At 46.3% G+C, this 21,810-nt stretch overlaps 1 protein-coding gene across 2 annotated transcripts in view; it reads right to left on the reverse strand.

Moving 5' to 3' along the window:
- PAMR1 (peptidase domain containing associated with muscle regeneration 1) overlaps positions 1-21,810 on the reverse strand; it is a 278,128-nt gene that overhangs the window by 178,330 nt on the left and 77,988 nt on the right. For both annotated transcript variants that reach the window (XM_078684324.1, XM_078684325.1), the window contains exons 2-4: positions 13,364-13,540; positions 11,822-11,950; positions 9,939-10,053 (exon numbers count right to left, since the gene is read on the reverse strand). In XM_078684324.1, coding sequence (XP_078540450.1) covers positions 9,939-10,053; positions 11,822-11,950; positions 13,364-13,540 — 421 coding nt within the window. The remainder of the gene's footprint in view (positions 1-9,938; positions 10,054-11,821; positions 11,951-13,363; positions 13,541-21,810) is intronic.

The following is a 21,810-nucleotide window of genomic DNA, read 5'->3' on the forward strand; positions in this document are numbered from 1 at the left end:
ATATACAAAGACGCTATGACGTATTGCCAAGAATGCGACGTCTGCCAAAAACGGAACATGACCCGTCCCCCGGCTGTTCCCCTACAACCTCTTCCGATCATAGGAGTCCCTTTTGAGCGAGTAGGGATGGACATCATCGGGCCTCTCCCAAAGACAAAAAAAGGCTTCCAATACGTTTTAGTCGTCGTAGACTACGCTACCCGGTTTCCCGAAGCATTCCCCTTGACAACAACCACCACGAAAAACGTAGCCGACAAAATGCTGGAGTTGTTTTCTCGAGTCGGCTTCCCAAAGGAGATACTAACCGATCAGGGCACCCCCTTTGTGTCACGCTTAATGAGAGAAGTGTGTGCCCTGTTACATATACACCAAATCAGAACGGCCGTCTACCACCCCCAAACGGACGGCCTGGTAGAGCGGTACAACCGCACGTTAAAAACCACCCTGCGAAAAATGTTGGAGGTGAACGGGGCGGAGTGGTACCAGATCCTCCCTCTGGCATTATACGTCATCAGGGGCCAACGACAGAGCAGCTTAGGCTTGTCCTCTTTTGAACTGCTATATGGACGTCAACCCAGGTCCCTGTTGGACATGACCAAGGAAGCATGGGAGAGGGAAACCCACGAAGAAGTTACCCACACCCTGGAGTACGCCCGGAATCCCAGATCCAAACTGGGCAAGTTGCGTGATTTGGCGTTCGCAAACCTAGAAAAAAGCCAAACGAAACAGAAATCGTACTACGACAAAGGAAAAAAATGGAGAAGACTCTCAGTAGGGGACTGGGCTCTGGTCCTTTTGCCATCCTCCACACAAAAATTCAGAGCCGAATGGAGCGGACCCTACCAAGTGGTAGAAACAATCGGAAACACCAGCTACAAACTGCGGATACGTGCAAGAACCACACAAACATATCACATCAACCTCCTAAAAAAATGGCTTGGAAAACCCCCAGCTGAGGTGAACCTAACGGAAACGGAAAATCCTGATCCCACCAACACGCTAAAGGACCTAGTGATCAATGATGACTTGACGAACACTGAGAGAGAACAGCTAGCTCAAACCTTACAAAAGCACGTCAAGGTTTTCTCAGACATTCCTGGAAAAACCCGGCTGGCCGAACACAGCATTCACACGTTACCGGGGAAAGTCGTCAAAATAAAGCCATACAGGATCCCAGAGGCTAGACGGAAAGGGATCCAGAGCGAAGTAGAGGAGATGCTGAAACTCGGGGTGATCCGCCCCTCTCATAGTGAGTGGTCCAGTCCCATTGTTCTGATACCAAAACCAGACGGAACGAGAAGGTTTTGCATGGACTTTCGGGCCCTGAACGACATCTCCACTTTTGATGCCTACCCCATCCCCCGCATAGACGAGCTCATCGAACGTTTGGGAGAAGCGAAGTACATCAGCACCATAGACCTTACAAAAGGATATTGGCAGGTCCCTCTCAAAGAGGAAGACCGCCATAAAACAGCATTCACAACGGAAACCGGGAGATACGAATTCACAGTTCTGCCTTTTGGCCTGCATGGAGCCCCTGCCACCTTCCAGAGGCTAATGAACAACGTACTGCAGAACATTTCGTCCTTCGCTTCAGCGTATCTAGATGACATCGTCATTTTCAGCCCGGACTGGGAGACCCATCTGGACCATCTACACAGGCTGTTCGACACCCTCGCCCAAGCAGGGTTGAAGATCAATGCAAAAAAATCCAAGATTGGATTCCACAAAGTGAAGTATTTAGGATATGTCCTGGGGCACGGCTTGATAGAGCCTCAAGGGGAGAAAGTGAGGGCCATAGCCGAGGCCCCGTTCCCAAGGACCAAGAAGGAACTACGCGCGTTTTTGGGCCTCATAGGCTATTACAGGCGCTTCATACCCGAATTCGCGAAAGTGGCTGCCCCCCTGACGGATGCTCTGCAAACCAGAGTGAAGCAATCTGACCTGAGAACCCCCACCCCTGGAATGTCAGAGGCCTTTGCAGAGTTGAAACGGGCTATAACCTCGGCCCCGGTTCTCAACTCCCCGGATTTCACTCGGACATTTTCTCTACACACGGACGCATCCGACTACGGGATAGGGGCTGTCTTGTCCCAAAGAGGTGAAGACGGATGTGACCATCCAATCCTATACATCAGCCGGAAGTTGTTTCCCCGCGAACTAAAGTATCCGACTGTGGAAAAGGAGTGCCTAGCCATCCGTTGGGCAGTGGAGAAACTGTCTTACTACCTGGAGGGCCGACAGTTCGACGTATACACTGACCATGCCCCCCTTCTCTGGATGGCCCGCAACATGTCTAAGAACGCGAGGGTTATGCGGTGGTTCCTCGCCCTACAACCGTATGCCTTCTGTGTGCACCACAAGAAAGGGTCTGACAACACCGGTGCTGACTTTTTGTCGCGACATCCACTTCCCGAACGGAAGTGTTCTGGGGGGATGGTGTGTAGCCGGGGTGCGGGATCTCGCCCTATTGAGGGGCGCCTTTTAACAATGTGCGACCCCCCCTCTTGTCTCCACAGCCTCTTCCTACCCCGGGATGGTCACCTGCAGAAAGATACAGCTGTGACGAAGAGGACGAGGTAGGATGGGGCCCCTTTAACTGGACGGCCACCCTCAACGAGGAGGCGGAGTCAGGAGAGCCCGTAAATAGCAGCATCGACAAGCCACAGGTGTGTTATTTCACCGGAGGAGCGGACAGAGTGCAGGAGAGCGGAGAGGCGGGAAGCAGTGTAGCGGAGTGGAGCGTTGGAGAGAGCGGCGACGGAGAGGAGGGGTGGAGCGGAGGACAGCGTTGGCTGAGTGAAGAGACCATTGCTGAGGAGGAAGAAGATCCCGACCGGCGCGTTTGGGACGCTGCATCTACGGATCGAGTACCGGCGGCGAGACCCCCAGAGCGGCTACTGAGAGAGAGGACACCCGACCGACAGGAGCTGGAAAGCCGGGAGGCCAACACCACGAGCCGCCCAGCCGTGCGCCTGGAGGTGTACGGCTAGCAGAGGTACGGGAACGGGTCCTGGGGTGGTGGAGACAAAAAGGCAGACGGCTAACTTAGCAGGGCAATACCTAGTGATAACCTGCCCCTCCGTTTAGCGGATCACTGTAATTGCACATTCACCGACCCTGAGGCTACTGCACCGTGTGTCCCCTTCACTGCCCTCACCCCCCTGTCCTCTCAACCCGCTATACCAGAAAGCCTGAGCACTTACTACGGAGCCTCCGGAGTCCAGCACCAGCAGGAGGAGGAGCCCCGTCAGAAGGAAGGAGGAGGGAGTCCTCCTCAAGAGCAGACAAGAGAGAAGCCGATCTCCGAGGAAGAGTCATCATAGGAAGAGGTGTACCGATGACTTGTTGTTGCGAATAAAAACTACTGCCACAAAAATACGTCTTCTGCCCATTCCTCGTCCCGCGACTACACATCTCCTCACCTCAGGCATTGACCGCACACCCGTGACCTCACTCATAACCTCAAGCACCCGAGTCCAGTAGCGCATCACGGCAGGACATTCCCAAATAATATGGAGAAATGTAGCCACGAGACCACAGCCACGCCTACACAGACAATCCACAGAGAATCCCATACACACCAGACAGGGACCAGTCACATACACCCTATGAAGAATTTTGAGCTGCACAAACCAAAGGCGCGCCGGGATCGCCACTTCCTTCGGGGAAGAGATCGCCGCCTGCCAGTCCTCATCATCAAGTTCCAGACCGTCACTGGTCCAGACCTCTCGAAGATGACAGAGGAGGTCAATCCTTTTGTTGATCAGTTTTTTGTATATGAGCGAGATCGTACTGTCCGGGACGTGCCCGTCCAGAATCCGATCTTCCAGCGGGGACGCCTCCGGGATATCAGTGCCCAAGGGGAAAACAGATAGTATGGCATATCGAATTTGCGCATAGCGAAAAAACTCCCTATCATTCAAGTCGTACTCCGCTTTCAGCTCCTCAAACGTGTTGACCCTACCCTTGGCCCACACATCATTCACCCTGCTAATATCGATCACATCCCACTTGTCCAAGCCCTTCGATTTCCATAGGGACCCGAGCCTATCAGACGCGTAAAGCGGAGTCGCACGAGTCAGTTTATCTGTCCAGCCCAGAGCCGCCGTCGCACGATACCACACCTGCACGGCTGTCATGGTGGGGCCCGTGAGGGTCCTGCAAACAGACCTCGCGTACAGCGCCCTGTTATAATCTCCGCCGGGCAACAGCCACTTGTCCATTTCAAACGCCGGATTCGGCGAAGGGCCATAAGTACCATGGTTAATCGCCCCCAGCTGAGAGGCCCAATAGTACCGGCGGATATCGGGAAGCGCGATGCCCCCGTCGTACCACGGCAGCGTCATCTTCACCAGGGCAATACGGGATCGGCCCCCCCATAGTAATCGCCTTTGTAGACTCTCGACCTCCCGAAAGTAGCTAGTTGGCACCGTGTCGAGCGTGTTTTGGAGCGCATAAAGGAACCGGGGCAGCGACATCATCTTGAACAGTGCACCTCGTCCCAAGGGGGAGAGGGGGAGCTTACCCCACGCAACAACATCAGCGCGAAGGCGATGGAGCGGGGGCAGCAAATTGCGCTCATAACGAAGTACCGGGTCCAAGGTAATAAAGATCCCCAGATACTTAAAGCCTTCCCGCACCACCGAAATAGGGCAGCCGCGGGGCAAGAGAGGAGCCTCGCACGAAAGAACATAGACGCACGACTTAGACCAATTGATGACGAGACCAGAGTTTTTATGGAAGGAGGTCAAGACGTCGAAAAGAACGATCAACGATTTCCGAGGCGACGTGAGATACAGCAGGATATCGTCTGCATATAAGGACACCCGGTCCTCAAAGTCCGAGTTCCATCTAATGCCCTTCAAAGATGGCTCCCATCTCAACCAGGCCGCCAGTGGTTCCAGAGCAAGGGCAAATAAAATAGGGGACAAAGGGCAGCCCTGGCGCGTCCCTCTGCCGAGGGCAAATGGGGCGGAGACACGGCCGTTGACGACCACTTGTGCTAAGGGATCGGTATAAAGCAGTTTCACCCAATTAATAAAGTTCGGGCCAAAGCCAAATTTAGAGAGGACCGCCCAAAGATACGGCCACTTCAGCGTATCAAACGCCATAGTGGCGTCCAGAGACGCCAAAATGGCTGGTTCGCGCAACGTCCCCGCCCGCGCGAGGACACCATGCAGGCGCCGGTGGTTCAATGCCGTGTTGCGGTGTGGTATAAACCCGGATTGGTCCGGGTGAATCAGATCGCTTATGACAGTAACTTAGCGGTTGGCCAGCAGTTTAGCCAGGATCTTCGGTTCGGCATTGATCAGAGATATGGGCCTAAAGGAGGTGCAGCGGTCGCGTGGCTTACCATCCTTGGGAATAACAACTATGGTGGCCAATCTTTGGTCAGGGGGAAGGGAACCCGACTCCAACGATTCCAGGAACATCGACCGTAGATACGGAGCTATTGTGTCCGGACGGAGCTTGTAAAGTTCAATGGGGAGCCCATTGGGGCCCGAAGCCTTCCCCGAGCGGACCGAGCAAATGGCAGCAACCACTTCCTCCACTGTGGGCGGTGCCTCAAGGAGCCCCCTCTCAGGGTCCGACAAACAAGGCAGCGAGAGGTCTCGAGGAGTAGCTGGGAGTCATGCTCGGGTCGATCGGACACAGGGGAATACACATCCCGGAAATAGTCCGCAAAACAGTCCACAATGTCGGCGGGGTCAGTAAGACTCACTCCTTGCACATTCACAACCACAGGGACCACCCGCCATTCGCGCGCTCCCTCCTTTCCAGCCAAGCAAGCAACTTCCCAGCCTTGTCTCCCACATCATACAGACGCCCCTGCTGTTCCCTGCCCATTTCTTTCGCAGCATCCGTAACTAGCGCTCTGTAGTCAAGTTGTTTAAGACTCAGTAGGTTCAGTCTATCCGGGGTGACCTCGGACTCCAACTCCCCTTCAAGGACAGCGATTTCGTTCTCGATCCGGACAACCCCCTCCTGTTTAACCTTCCTAACAATGCTAATCAAGGAAAGGGCATGGCCCCGAATCACAGTTTTGTACGCTTCCCACAGTGTAACAGAGGAGGAGACAGTGCCCACATTATCAGCAAAGTAATGGTCAAGCGCTTTAACCAGTTCAGCTTTCACCTTTGGAACCCGGAGATACCAGGGGTTAATCGGAGCCACTCGGCCCTCAGTCCCCAGCTTCGTATCTATGACTAACCATAATGGGGAGTGGTCCGATATACCCCTAGCAAGGTGTTTTGTCTCCCTGATAGAGGAGGCCTGTAAGGAGGGCATCAACACATAGTCTAGTCTCGAAAGACTGCCGTGAGCCCCAGAGTGGAAAGTGTACTGCGACTGTCCCGGGTGGAGCAGGCGCCAACAATCAGTGAGCCCCAGAGTGTCCAAGAAGTCTCCCAGCCAAGATTGAGACCGTACATTTTCCCGGGGAGGGTAACGGTCACGCATCCCTGACACTACAGAGTTAAAATCCCCTCCCACTACAAGCAGACCCTCAGGGACCCCCAGGAGTACTCTTCCCAGATCGGCAAAGGTAGTGGCCTGCAGACCAGGCGGGACGTAAACAGAGAGCAGGGTGTTGACCTTCCCCTCCCAGCGTCCCACAATGGCGGCGTAGCGGCCCCTATCATCAAGGACAATGTCGTCAATAGCGAGAGGGAGGGAGCTCCGTACCAGAATGCCTGCCCCCCTAGAGCCAGAGGTGAAACCGGAGTGGGCCAGGAGACGGTATCCACGCCTATTCATTGCGTGGCATGTATTGCCAATCAAGTGCGTCTCCTGAAGCAACACCACATCAGGGGATAAATGCCGCAACAGTTGCAATACCACATCCCATTTTATCCTGTCCCCCAACCCATTGACGTTCCAACACAACAATTTAAGTCCCCTACCCCCCATCCCAGAAACCAATCCCAATCCCACCCCGCACCAGACGCAACACTGTATAGCAGTAGAACATCAACACTATGCCTTGAAGAAAACAAAGAAACACAAACTGCAACCCCCCAACCCCCAAAGAACCCCTGAACATCTAGCCCCCCACCCTGCACCCCTGCGTAAGACTCAAGAGCCACCCCAACTTGCAGTGTGCCTGTCGCCCCATCACACAACTAGTCTACGAAAAGAACCCCTGAGGAGGAAGACTCACCCACCCCCCACCCACACCCCGAAAAGACCAAACATTAGCAGGCAATAGTTGCATAGCATCAAACCACAGCTGAAAGTCAATGCGGTGGCCCGGGAGCCAGCGTCGCTCCCTATTCCTGCTCCACCGGGCCGCCCTCCGCTCCTCCGGAATGTCCAAAGTGTTCAGAATGTAACTGCCCGGAGGGCAACGTGTCAAGCCAGTCACCTGCGGCCCCAGGATGGTCGAAGAAGAATGTTCGATCCCTGTACACCACACGTAGTCGGGCCGGGAAGAGCATAGCGTACTTCATGTCTCTGTCTCTCAGCCTCCTCTTCACCCCTTGGAATCCGAGTCTTTGTTTCTGCACCTGCTGGGTGAAGTCTGGGTAGAAACTGACCGTAGAGTTTTCAAGCCACAGGACCAGATTGACGCGATGCTTGGAGGATCGCATCCCTGTCTCGAAAATGGAAGATCCGAGCAATGATGGGTCGTGGAGTGGCTCCCTGCTTAGGCGGGCCTCCCGGAATCCTATGCGCACGTTCCACGGCAAAGAACTTACTGAGGCCTTTAGGCGCTAGATGGTTCAGAACAAGGTCCTCCACCAGCAGATCCACCAAAGAGGCTTCCGATTTCTCCGGGACACCAACCAGACGGATATTATTCCGCTGCGCACGGCCTTCAAAGTCCTCCAAGCGCCGGGAGAAATAGTCATTGGAGGCTCGCAAGTTGCCGACTTCTGTCTGTAAATCAGAGACATCAGTAACGAGGCTGGATGTTTTAAGGTCGAGTGATTTGACCTTCTCGTTGGTCTTCGCAAGATCAGCCCTGATCAGGGTAACATCGATGGCAACCGTGTCCAGCTTATGAGTCAGGGCCTCATACTGTTGACCCAATGATGCCTTCATGCCAGCAATGGCGCCCATGACGTCCTTTAGCGACAAGTCCTCACCCGTCGAGGAATCCTCTCCTGCATTAATCGGGGATTTGGTCGGTCCACCCGGGGAGCCTTTGGCGAGGGTGTATCTGTCCATGACGTTAGACTGCACGGCACCCCCCCATAGGGCCGGCTTGGTCTTGCGTTTTTCGCCCTCGGGTTTGGTGGCCATCTTGGATATCGTGCCCCTGAGACCTGGTGAAAATGGCTACACTCGGTGCGCCCGCAACAGTTTAAAAGCAGAAAGTGGGCACACCACACCAATAAGTGAGCCACACTAGGCAGGTCCGCAAAAGTCGAGATATGGTAGGGTGGAGGGCAACCGAGAGAGGCCGATCCAGACAGAGTCAGAGAGGTCGCAGGGCGAGAAACGAAACCGAAAGTAGACGACTGAGCCGAGGTGACTAAGGCGATCCGTTGTTGTTCGATTACTGTCCGGCTGGCAGAGAAGCAGAGCCCGGGGTGGCACCAGGGAGCAGGCCAACAAGATTCCGTAGTCCGTAACTTCGGTTCCCGGAGTCCAAATCGAAATCTGGAAACAGATAAATGATCAGCTGGGCCGTGCCACAAGCGACCCGGCCTCTAAGTCAGGATAGGGTACAGGATAAACGGCGGAGGCGGCGAAGGTCCGGGAGCCCTGTGCTCACGCGACCATCTTGGTTGCGCACGAAGCTCCTCCTCAGGATTCATCCTAATTGCTGGGCTGGGACCGCCGACAGGAGGTCGTCGTGCCAGAACCAAATGGATGTTGGACGGACTCAGGGCCATCCAACATCAAAACTGAGCACATGGTTGTCAGTTCATATTGCGTCAACATTTTGCATTCTCACCTGTTTAATTAAACATGGTTTCCCTGCCCCTCAGGCTGTTCAGTAAATATATAAGACCTCTGGCAGAGCTCCTAAAGTCATACGGTTGTCTAGTAGTGAGCTATGCAGGTGATACTCAACCAATATTTCACTTCTACCATTTCCTTCTTCAATGTCAGCAAATAGCTAACAGGCATTGAGTAATGGATGAATGCTAACTCGCTGCCAGAAACAATGTAGGAACAATACTACCTGGCCTTTGGTAATTCAAACATGTTCACAACCATAATGTAATGTGAAGATTCTAGAAGGATTTTAGAATGAGGCATTTTCCATTAATGCTTTGTCAGCAGAAAAAGTCCTGAAAGTGGAAAAGTGTCTGTGTAAATCAGTGCGGTGATACCAAATTCCCAGAGAATCCACATGTTTATTGATAAATACTTGCAATCCTGGGGCAAATTTTTCATGCCATATTTCTAATTTCACCCAGTACCAGTAATAGTGGTGTGCTATTTCTACGTTGGCATTACCAATGGAGTTGTCATGAGGCCCAGATAGTTTCTGTAATGTATATTTTTTGCCAAACATTTTTTTTTTTTTTAAATTATGTGACAGAAATTTCTGCAAATGCTATTATTTTCATGCTATTGTGGCAATATGAATAACTTTGCAAAGAAGACAAAGTTGCAAAGTTTAACATGGAGCTTCTGAAGCTTCTTGCACAGAGCTACTGAAGCTTGCAAAAAACGTTCCCACTTTGTGCACCATTGCTAATAATATGGCAGCTGCATATCATATGTGCTTAATATGAGCAGTATGATAAATGTATGCAAATGTCTTTTTCTATGGCTTAGGGCGCTCACGGTGCACCTAATGCTACCAGGTGAGTGTAGGTGTAGATATATTTTAGAATATTCTAAAGAAAATTAATTGAAATAAAATGTTAAAAAAAACACACACAGCAATGGGAGATAACAACCAAACAGAAAAACAATGGAACAGAACAAAAACAGATTATATTTAAATATTTAACATTGATTTGGGACTGGCCTACCTCAGCTCGATGATGTATCCAGGGGTTACTTGAATGCTCCACTCACAATGAGCATTGACCGGATAACCTTCCAACAAAATCTCCCCTTTTCCACCTTGTATGATTTCACCACACCCTAATGAAACAAATAAAAAATAAAAGTAATTTATCCTGGAAATATTTTCTGTGCCCTCATTCACTGCCTGTTCGCTTATAGAGCATGTCACTGCTGCAAATGCAACAAATCAAACAAACTGAAACATAGTAATACTTAAAGAGTAAATAGTTTTCCACAACAAAAACTTGTTTCACCTCTCATTTTAAAGTTTTGTATTCGATTTTGTTTTACTATGGAGCCATATCCAACCTGGAAATTGTAACCGGAAGTCGTAGCAGGGAAAGAAGGAAGGACAGTGCCATAACAAATTACAGCAATAAATCTTATAAATTAAAATGTTAAAGGTTTCAGTCTCTAAAGCAAAGACAAGGCACCATTTTACTTGCAGCTTTGCTACTGTAATACATTTGTGGACTGTACTTCCTACCCTCGTGTGATGTTACCTTCTTTTGAACTGAGTTACAACAAGTAAAAAGAAAAGGACAAAAATAGACTACATTTAGGCTTCCCGTTTTTTTGTTTTTTTTTTAACATTTCCGTCTCTATTTATGCATATTTATTTTTGGGGTTTTAGCTGCTCAGACATTATTTACAAACCTTTTAGCACAATGAGCCACTTTTTAGAAAAACAGGCTGTCACATCCCACTTATCTATAACGGACATGAGGCGGCCATTTTTTAATATAACTAAAGCATTGTGTGGCAGCGCCCTGTCATTTACAGATAGCTCATTCTCCTTTGAAATGGCCAATAAATTGCCAAAGATATACAGTTTTAGTGATAACACTATATTGCACAATAATGATGTTTGGAAATCGGGTTTCAAGGAATATTTATTATTTTTTTATCACCAAGTAAATTGTCTTGATTTGTTTTGATTCTATTAAAATCTTTGCTTCCATCACACATAAAAATGACAAAAAATGTGCTTCAGTTTTGATTCCTAACTGCTGAATTTGTACAGTTCGTTCAAAGGTATCTACATTTTGTTGTGGGTTATAAAAAGTTACATCTTACAGTCTTTTCTTCCATAGATATCAAAGATCGCATGAGTGACCGTCAAGTTATGAATTAAGCCTTTCAGTATCCAAGGCACCCAGGAGATAAATCCTATTCCTCGTATACCATGTACCACACCCCAGATGTGAGGCGTGAATCTAATCCAATGTATGTGGGAAAAGAAAAGTAGAAACTGTAACAAACATGCACAAAAAAGAATCAATGGTTATCTCAAGCAGGTTGGCCAGACATAAGCTAATGGATGGAGACATATAAACTTATCTCAAGAAGGCAGCACGTAGTGCAGTAAGCTAGACCTTCCATGCATGCATGTGAGCCCTAGATATCTCAGAAATGTGAGTCCTGAGATCTCCAGACCTCAGCAGCTAGGAAGTGCAACCTCCAAAGTTATGTCACTCATAGGAAGAAGTACTTGCAACTTTTGTCTATTAAGACTGCGAGTAAGCTTTACATGTTAAGTCATTCACCTGAAGAGGTGAGAGCTCTTAGCAACCTGAGTCAACCAACAGGTACTGTGAAAACTTGGGCCATGTACTCAAAATTCCCTGTTCAGCTCATATGGTTAGTAGAAAAAGATTTAAAGGTGAAGTTTCAAAACAAGGAAAGGACTCTCAATGTGTTCTGCATTCACCATCTCTGGTTTCATGTTGCACCTCAAGACTGAACTCTCTCTGCAGGTCATTGTTCCGTGTTATACCCACCGTGCTTCTGAGACCTTGTCACGTGCTAGTTCCTGATAGACTACACAGACACAGAGTATACCTACTCATGCAGTCTCCGCCGTACCAGCCCCTCCAGCATTCAGCACAGTAGCTTCCTTTGATGTAGAAGGCATCCAAACTACCTCCCCAGGAGCCATTGTGACATGCCTTGCAGTTATCGAAAATGGTGCAGCCTGAAATCAGAAGGAAGACATCGGTTTCTCCACCATTTTGAATCGCCCGGAAGAGAAAAAAATCATCAAACATGTTGTATGATATGCTACCAGGATATGGAACACCTCATAAGAAACTCAAGCCCTTGTCTCAAATTAGTTTTTCATTATAAAAGGTCTGTAATGATTCTGTTAACCCATGCAGGGCTGTGATACTATGCTAGACTATGCTATGAATGAGTTTTTTATATGTCACTACTTCTACTGTTACCAATGTACCTTTGGTGCAGTTTGGTGGGTATCAGCTTGGTGAGGGGTTGGCACATATTGGATCCTCTATTGTGATTCTTTCTCATGATCCAAAGTCTATTCCTACATATGGTTTGGTTGAGATTATGTTTGCTATTTTGCCAGCATATGTTCTAGTTGGTCTAGTGAGTGATTGTCTTATATTTGTTGTGGTAGGAATGGCAGTCTTTTGTTTCTCCTTTTGTACATCATGTGATCTCTGTTCTATCACTGCTAAATTATGGTTGAGTGTTATTGTCATTGAGTCCTTCAATAATTCTTGTGCGTGCTTTGTGGTTTGGATGCATGTTGTGTTATTGACACTGCCTAAGCTAGAGGCTGGAGCCTCTCTAATACAGATCCAGCTCTAATGCAGCTAGCTCTCAGCACCAGTCGTCTTTTGCGATTGAGAATATGGATCTCCAGAGGAGTGACAATTGTCGGTGAGATGTTGACACTCATATGCCTCAGTTATAGTTTTTATTACAGTGAAAGATAGTTTGTTACATATATAGATGTGCCCAGTTGCACACACACGTCCATGCATACTTGAGAGCTAGGTAGACATGTTACTCTGTCACAAACATGATAGATTGACCCATATGCGTAACTCTACATCAGAATCTTAAATTTTTATACACCCGAAAATACAGTCAGGATATTATTAGGAAAAATGTAAATCACTCAAAACATAGATGGAACTTTAAACAAATCTAAAATGGGGATGTTGGAGTAGTTTCCACTAAATTTTAAAGTTCTTGAGCCTAATTTAAAATTAATGAATTATACTACGTCCATCGGGGTGGTGGAGGACACCTCCGCAAACCTGACAGACTACTGTCCGTCAAATTTAGAGAAGATGGTCGGGCCAACAGGGGATCCGTTGCTGGAAAACTGAGAGCTCGATCTCTAATTGAGACAGTGAACTGAGGTTTTGGTAGACCCTCCCATTTGCAACATAGTACCCTATCTACAAAACTCTTTATTGGGATATTGTCTAATTAAGGGGGTGATGAAGCTAACGGATTCCTACACTACAGGTCTGTATGGAATGCAGTTGGTAAGTAACATATAAAGATGACTGACATGGAGTGGCTAATGCTTCATAAGATGAGAAATAATGAAATCTTGTACAGAACCTCTTACCTGGATGGATTAGGCAGGAATCACACTCGTTCTCCTCGTTCCGACAGCAGGGAATGGTGTAGCCCACCTTCTCCTTCCCTCCTGGGCAAATGCACTGAATCTGCTCATACTCGCAACAGTCACGGCACATGATATTCCACTCTGCACCCGGGCAGTCCTCATTGATGACCGTGTATTCTGTAATACAAGCAAGAACCTTAGTTTCATTCTTAGATGTTGACTACTATATGGGTCAACGATATAAGCAACAACATATCTAGCACACATTTATTTATGTGTACCAATGGAATACAGTCAAAAAGCCATTTATGTAATGTAATGTAATGTAATGTAAAGGTATATTTATAAAGCGCGACTACCACTCCAGGGAGCATCTTGGCGCTAGGTACCCCAGCCAGATGGAGATAGGCCGGCTGACTGACAACGTTTGGAGGGTCCTATACACTTTAAACTAAGGCTCTACAGGCAGTGTCGGTAAGGGCGAAAATCCAGGTTTTGAGTTCTTTCCTAAACTGGGTTTCTGTGGGAAGTTGCCGAAGCTGGAGTGGAAGTTTATTCCATGCCTTAGAGCCCAGGACAACAAGGGACTTTCCCCCTTTGGTGGCTAGCCTAAATTTGGGGGTACCCAATAGGTTTTGATTAGCGGACCTAAGGCTCCGTGCTGTTAGATAGCGTTTAAAGCCCCTTGACAGGTACTTTGGCCCTTGTAAATGGAACGCTCTGAAAGTAATGACCAGTATTTTGAAAAGGATGCGCTTGTGGATTGGGAGCCAATGCAGGGCATTAAGTGCGGCTGAGGCAGACGACCTCCTAGGCCAGCCAAGTACCAGGCGGGCGGTTGCATGCTGGACCATCTGCAGCCTGTGGAGCACAGATTTATTTGCTCCTGCATACAGGCTATTGCAGTAGTCCAGTCTGGATGTTATAAGTGCAACTGCCACCGTTTTCCTTGCTGCCAATGGGAGGAGGTCGAAGAATTTTCTCAGGCCTCTGATAATGTTGAAGCAAGTGCCAGCTACGGTCACTGCCTGTTGTTTAAACGGCAGGGAGTCGTCAAATTTAATGCCCAGGTTCCGGGCAGAGGCGATGGTATTTGGAGGGGCTTCAGCACATTCGGGCCACCACTGTTTATTTATTTTTTTTAAACAATCTTTATTGCAGATTTTTAATAATTTTACATACATTTGGCCCAACCCGCCACCCACCTCCCCCAAGGAGACCAAGAGGTAATTATACACTCAAACATAAGAGGATACAGATCAAAACGCAGTAATTTTTCTAAAACAAGGAAATATGTACAAATATAGAAACAAGAAAGGAAAAAGAAAAGAGAGTAGTACATAAACATGAAAAGGTGAGAGGAAGAGGATCTCATAGAATCTCATCATATTCCTGTTTCTAATATCTCCTATTATTCTCTCTAGTCATTTTCTTCAATCCAGTCAATTAGGGGACCCCAGATCTTCATCCCTCTTCTACGAGTATTATACCCTTTGTTTCTATAGATGGCAATTTCAAGACTACATGTCGCCAGCAGTCTGGCCCTCCATTGTATATATGACGGAGGTATTGGATCAGGCCAGGCTGATACCACACACAAACGAAGCACCCCCATCGCAACAAAAATTAGCCCATGTAATTGTTTTGGCCTTTCGTTGTTTGATACCCCCAGCATGATTTCTGATGTTGTGATGTTTACCTCATAATGCGCTATCTCTGTGAGAAAGCTTGATATTTCAGCTATTAGATTAGTTAGCGCGTCACAGGAGGCAAACATATGAATGATATCTGCCACGGGGAGTGAGCAGCGTGGACAGGTTGTGCCTTTCCCAGTTCCCCACTTAGCTAATTTAGATGGGGTATAATACAATGAAAAAAAGGTCTTATAATATTGTGCGTGAAGCCTTATAGACATAAGGTAAGAGAGTGACATTTCATATGAATATGCCAAACTTTGGTTAGATAATCCAAGTTTGGTCTGCCATGCCATTATATGTTTATTCATATCATCTGGTAACAACGCATTCATAGCCCCATAGATCTCACCAATTTTTAAGGGTATTTCCCTATGTAAGTTTCTTATAAAAGAACACGGTTGAAAGTTGATCCGGCCACCCCCTTTCTTCAGAAGAAAATCTCTCACTTGGAGATATTTGAAAAAATCCCATTAGGAATATTGAATTCTAACTTTAATTCGGCAAATGATTTGAATCCATTAGGCGTAAAAAAACAACCAAATTGGGTAATCCCCAGATCATTCCATTTCTTTATATAATTGTCGTGGAAAATCTCAGGAAGATCTGAATTCAGATTCACGGGAGTATAATAGGAGTAGCGACCTATTCCTAATAGCTTCTTAACATTCCCCCAGACTTTGATAACATTATTAATAGTCTTAAGTTTGACTTTTTTAAAATACCCGTCATTAACATGACGCCATAGACATCCAGCGGCCCCTTCTCCCAGAATAAGTTCTTGTGGTGTTGATATATTACCGCTTCCTCGGTTGCCAGTTATAAGACTCAAGCTATACCTTAATACCGTGGCCCAGTAGTATAGCTTGAAGTTAGGAAGAGCCCAGCCTCCACGTTCTCCTGTGTTAGTGAGCCACCGCAATGCCCTGCGCGGTCGATTATATTCCCAGACAAATCTAGAAAACAGTGTATCTATATTTTTAAACACCAGTGGGGAAAATTCTAAACAAATAGCCTGAAAAAATACAGAAATTTAGGTAAAAACAGCATCTTGACTACATTAGTTCGACCACCAATAGTTAGATGGAGATTGTTCAGTCTGGTCAGCGCTTTCTTGGTCCGTTGTATAAGTGGATCTATATTGATGCTGACGATGAGCTCTATAGCAGCACAGATACTGACCCCCAGATATGTTGCCTTTTCAGTTACCCTAGAATCATTCATCATGATCTTACTGTTCAACACAATCTGTGTCTTACTAGCATTCAGTTTGTACCCAGAGGCTTCACCAAAGAGTAGTGCTTCTGTTTCTATTATACTTATGGCATTTATAGGGTCCCCTGTAACAATGGCGATGTCATCAGCATATCCTAAGCATTTTGTACCCATATCATGTACTAAGATGGGAGGAATAAGTGCATTATTTTCCAACCTCCGGATAAATGTATCTATATAAATAGCAAATAAAAGGGGTGAGCAAGGGCATCCTTGTCTAGTCCCCCGAGTAATAATTAAATTTTCTGACAAAGTCCCGTTGATCAAGACGCTGGCTCTGGGGTTTACATACAGCTGTTTAATAGCAATTATAAATTTTTCACCAATACCGCAGTTTGCCATTGCCGCCCACAGGAACTTCCAGGAGACCCTATCAAACGCCTTCTCCGCATCTAGCAAGATGAGCGCCATAGGGTCTCCTGTAGTTCCCGTGTAGTCAAAGAGAGAAATAACTCTTTGTACGGATGTACGTTGTTACAACGCATGCTTTTAGCACGCATGCTGTAACAACGCAGTTTTTATAACGCATTCTTTTACAACGCATAACAGAAAGGGGTGTTGGATAGTGAATATTTTAATTTACTATTCCAACACCAGTCCCCGTTGACACTAGGGAAGGTGTTGGATAGTAAATTAAAAGTATTCCCTATCCTCGAGCGCCCCCCAGAGTCATGCGTTGTAATAGAATGCGATTTAAAAACCGCGTTGTAATAGCACTGCGTGCTAAAAGTTGCGTCGTAAACTACGTTCCCCCTTTGTACATGGTCAATAGTAGACCTTCCTGGCACGAACCCGTGTTGCCTCTCAGAGACTATTTTATGAATCAAGGGTGCCAGCCGTGATGCTAATATTTTAGAATAAATTTTGGAATCCCCGTTTATCAGAGTAATTGGTCGGTAAGATCCCATTTCCTGTTGGTTTTTATTTTTTTTCGGAAAAACTACTATTTTGGCTAATGACCATGACCTAGGTGGGTTCCCCCCTTGCCCGGTGGATTTAAAGAGTTCTGATACAATCTCCCTGATTTGTAGTGCAAATTTTACATAAAACTCTGTAGGTATTCCGTCCAGGCCCGTTGCCTTACCATTAGGCATAGAGTTCATTGATAATAGAATTTCTTCCCACTGTATGGGACCATCTAGTAGATCTCGATCATCTGTATCCAGCTGATCTTTGATAATTAGACCCAAATATAAATCGGGATTGCGACCTACATTATCAGTTTCATGATATAAATTCTGATAGAACTTCTGGAAAGCTGTTCTAATATCAGAAGGTTCTACTCCCAGGCCAACTCCTGGATCAATGATTTCTTTTATTAAAGTGCTTGATGATTCTTCCCTGGTTCGGACAGCTAATTGGTGACCTACCCTTTCGCTTAGCTCATACGTTTTCTCTTTTTGAGAGTTTGCCCTCGCAATAGCCTCTTCAATTAAAATTTCTGAGATATAGTTCTTTGCGATTGATACCCTGCTTATAGCGGCATCTACTTCCCTGCCTTCATGTATTGCTTTAATCAGATCTTCCTCAGCATTACATAGATTCTGTTCAAGAGCTGTCATTTTTAGCCTCCTTTCTTTATTAAGCTGGAGAGAAAAGCGCATGGTTTCGCCCCTAATACAGGCTTTCAGAGTATCCCACACTACATCCACTGTTGCAGACCCTATATTTTCAGACAGGAAGACCGGGATCCATTTTCTCATATGTTGACAATATCCTTCGTTATATAATAGTGCCTTTTCAAACGTCCATGTGTTTGGTGAAGGTTTATCTATGTCATACGTGAGGCTGAGTACTAGTGGATTATGATCCGAAAGGATTCTTGGCAGTTTTTCTATTTGGCATCCTGATTTCAATGCGTTAGACATAAGCATATAATCTAACCTTACGTGTTTTGAATGCGGGTGAGAAAAATAGGTGTACCCAGGATCCCCTGGATGTTTTGCTATCCATCCGTCGACTAAACCGTGCAACCCACACATATCTTTTAATGCTTGAAAAACTTTATGCTTCCTCCCACAAAATTTAAACTCTGGACCCATAGACCAATCGCTAGGTAAGTGGATATTTAGATCCCCACACACTATCACCGGGAGGGGCCAATGCACAAGTTCATCCGAGACACTGATCAGCACGTCCGGATCGTCACTAATGTTTCCATAAATGGTGCAGAGTGTTAATTTATTCTTCCCGTTATTATATCCACACTCTGCTATAACATATCGTCCCGATTTATCCGCGACTGATCTTGAAAACTGCAGCCCTGCTCCTTTTGCTAAGATCGCCACCCCCTTAGTAGGTGATCCTTGTGTGGTGGCGGAGATGAGTCGGTATCCAAGTGTTTGAAGTAGATGCTTTTGTGCCCCTTCGATATGTGTTTCTTGCAAACAAATAATGTTTGCAGATGAGAGCTTGAGTCCCTCTGCCACTTTCTGTCTTTTCTTTACATCGTTGAGGCCACATATATTCATTGAAAGTATTTTTAATTTAGCCATACCAGTTGTTTATTATTACACCATGATTGTTTTCTAAGTTGCGTTCTATAAAGGAGCTTCCCCCCAATAAGTTCTTTCCTTATATTTTCCTGCGTGTATCTCATACCCCCACTAAAACCCCTTTGGACCTGGTCTCTCCCCCCTTTCCCCCCCCCTCTTTCCCCCCCCTTAACCTCCCTTGGAGGCATCCTTGATCCAGTAGGATCCAGGTGTGGGCGTCCGTTTGGTCAGGGCGCCTTCGTGCACCCTCCCCCCTGCCCCGCATGGGAGTTATAGTTACTTAGAGGATAAAATCTATGAAAAAGAGAGCTTAACTCCAGATGTTAATAGTCCAAAATAAAACCCTGTTTAGTTAGAGATTAATATTGTTCTCTTCACATTAATCACAGCACCATGCTTTATATAATACTTATGGTCCGTTCTGCATCATACCAGGAAAATAAAATGTCTTGAACATTATTGATGTCACTTTTTTGCGATCTTTGAGATTTCTTTAAGGTAATTTTCAGCCTGTATTTCGCTAGTGAAGCTGCGGGTTGATCCCCTGAAAACTATTTTCAGTCGGGCAGGGTTCTGTAAAAATACTTTTGCGCCTATCTGCTCAAAGGGAGTAAATAACTGCCTCAACCTCCACCTCCTCTCAACAGTTGCATGGGCGAAGTCAGGTCTTACAAAAAATACGGTACCATTGAATTCTCTCTTGCTTGTAGGACGAGCTATGTCATAGATAGTGTCTCGGAGTAAAAAATTTCCAAAAAACACCAACATTGCCCTTGGATATTTAGATTGGTTCTGCGAATGCTTGAGTTGGGTAAGGGGGAAGCGATGGGCTCGTTGAACCTCTCTCTCCAATTCCCAGTTTTGCAATTCAGGGAGAGCTGATTTGAGAAGTTTAATTACATACCCCCTTAGATCATTGCCTTCGACACCTTCCGGAAGACCCAGGAAGCGCAGGTTGTTTCTCCTCGATCTATTCTCCTGGTCCTCAATCTTTACCAATAAGTCCTGTATAATTCCTTCTTGTGTTTTTTCCTGTTTTTAAAGATAAGTAACATCCATCTCAAGATGGTCAGTTCGTGTTTCAACTGACACCATCCTTTCTGATATCGCTAGACAGGTGCTTCCCACTTTGTTAACTGCACCCTGCAGCTTTTGAATGGCTATTTGATGCTTTTGAGTGTCCGTTTTAACATCTTTATGAAGTTTCTTTATGGAGCTTAGTATATCTTTTAGGGATGGCTCGGTTACTTCATCTGTTCCTTCGTATTGAGAGATATCCCCAGTTGAATCCTCTCCACTTTCTTGAGCCAGTGTTATTTCCTTTAATTTTTTAGGTTTAAAGTTTTTTCGTGTATTGATTGGCTCTGGGTTACTTCCCTGATCAGTAGTATCTACATAGGCCGATTTGTTTAATTTTTTATTCCTTATTCTTCTTTTCTCAAGTTTTTTCCTTGGTGTAATTCCTTGTCCAGGATCGCTATTTACCCTAGTATCCGAATAGCCGGATATTTCCGGGGTTGATACATCCTGGTCTTGGTCTTGGGCCACCACTGTTTAGGTGAAAAAAGATTTTGATTGCCAAACGGCAGAATTTCGGTTTTGCCCGAGTTACATTTTAAGTGATTGCTCCTCATCCAATCAAATATGGCGGCAAGGCAATTTTTAAGATTTTCCTCTGCACCGGGCAGCTCCTTGTCTAATACTAGAATGAGCTGTGTATCATCAGCGTAAGAGATCGTGCTGATCTGGAAAGAGGAAATGAGTTCAATCAGGGGGACCATATATAGGTTGAATAATACCGGGCTCAAACTGGAGCCCTGTGGTACCCCTGTACTGATAACCTTCTCCTCAGAGCAGAACTCCCCCAATACGGTGACTTGCCTCCTTTTGCTGAGAAAATTTTCCAACCATAAGAGGACTGTTCCCCCTATCCCTGATTTTGCTAGGCGGTCGATCAGTATAGAATGTGAGATAGTATCGAATGCTGCCGATGAATCAAGCAAAATCAGGACGGCTTTTTTTCCCTGTGTCCAAGTTTAACTTACATATACCAAACACTTAGTTTTAGAAGTGCACGGGATTCACAAAAGATGAACTTGCACTGATAAATCCATTTACTCCATGAAGATATTAAAAAATGGGTATGTCCTGTCAGGGGCAATGAGTAGCCATTCCAAGGTGGAGATGCCCTGAAAAGTTTGAGGACACCCAAACTTGAGAGTCTGTGGTTATCCACAAGTAGGATTCCAATACATTCCTACCGTGGAAATGGTTATATGTTTGCGCCACTTAAGAGAAGTAAATATCCTTCCATAATAGTAACTGGAAGGATACATTTCAAAACTGGTGGGGCAGTATGGGAAGGGCTTTCCGCAGGGAAAAAAGAAAAGCATTGAGCCAATTCAGTGGGATTTCCATGCACAGTTGTACCGTACATGAATCTTCACATTACGAAAATGCATCTCATAGTTACAACTGCAATTTCACCAACGATTTTCAGGTGTACTCCTCAAAACCTGCTACTGAAGTAAGTTTACGTGCATATTCTCAAAAAGTTTATTTACCCAACTTGTGCCTGTAAAAAATTGACTTCCCAACTCAAGGAATATCACAACCCTTGTTAAGGTGGACCCTCAAATAGAGTACTATTTAATAACCAAATGACACCAAAATTACATATTTAAAATATGGTGAAACGTAGATATGCATTTTTGAAGTTTTAAGTAGCAATAGCACCAAGAAGCATAACGTGCCAATGATAGTCAATGATCCCAGTAGACCAAGGTATGGGCACAATTTGACCGCAATGGAGCATGGGTCAGCTACACCAACCAGATTTGAACTAGTCAAAGATTTTTCCTTCTGACTTTACCCCTTTAGCTCCCAATTCAACACAGGAAGATACTTCTAAGCCCCTCAACTAGGGATTCACATGGGTGAGGCAGAGGCCAGCAGCAGGGTCAAGTTGCCCCTGATCAGTCGG

This window comes from Lissotriton helveticus, chromosome 3_2, assembly GCF_964261635.1.
Source record: "Lissotriton helveticus chromosome 3_2, aLisHel1.1, whole genome shotgun sequence".
NCBI lineage: Eukaryota > Metazoa > Chordata > Amphibia > Caudata > Salamandridae > Lissotriton > Lissotriton helveticus.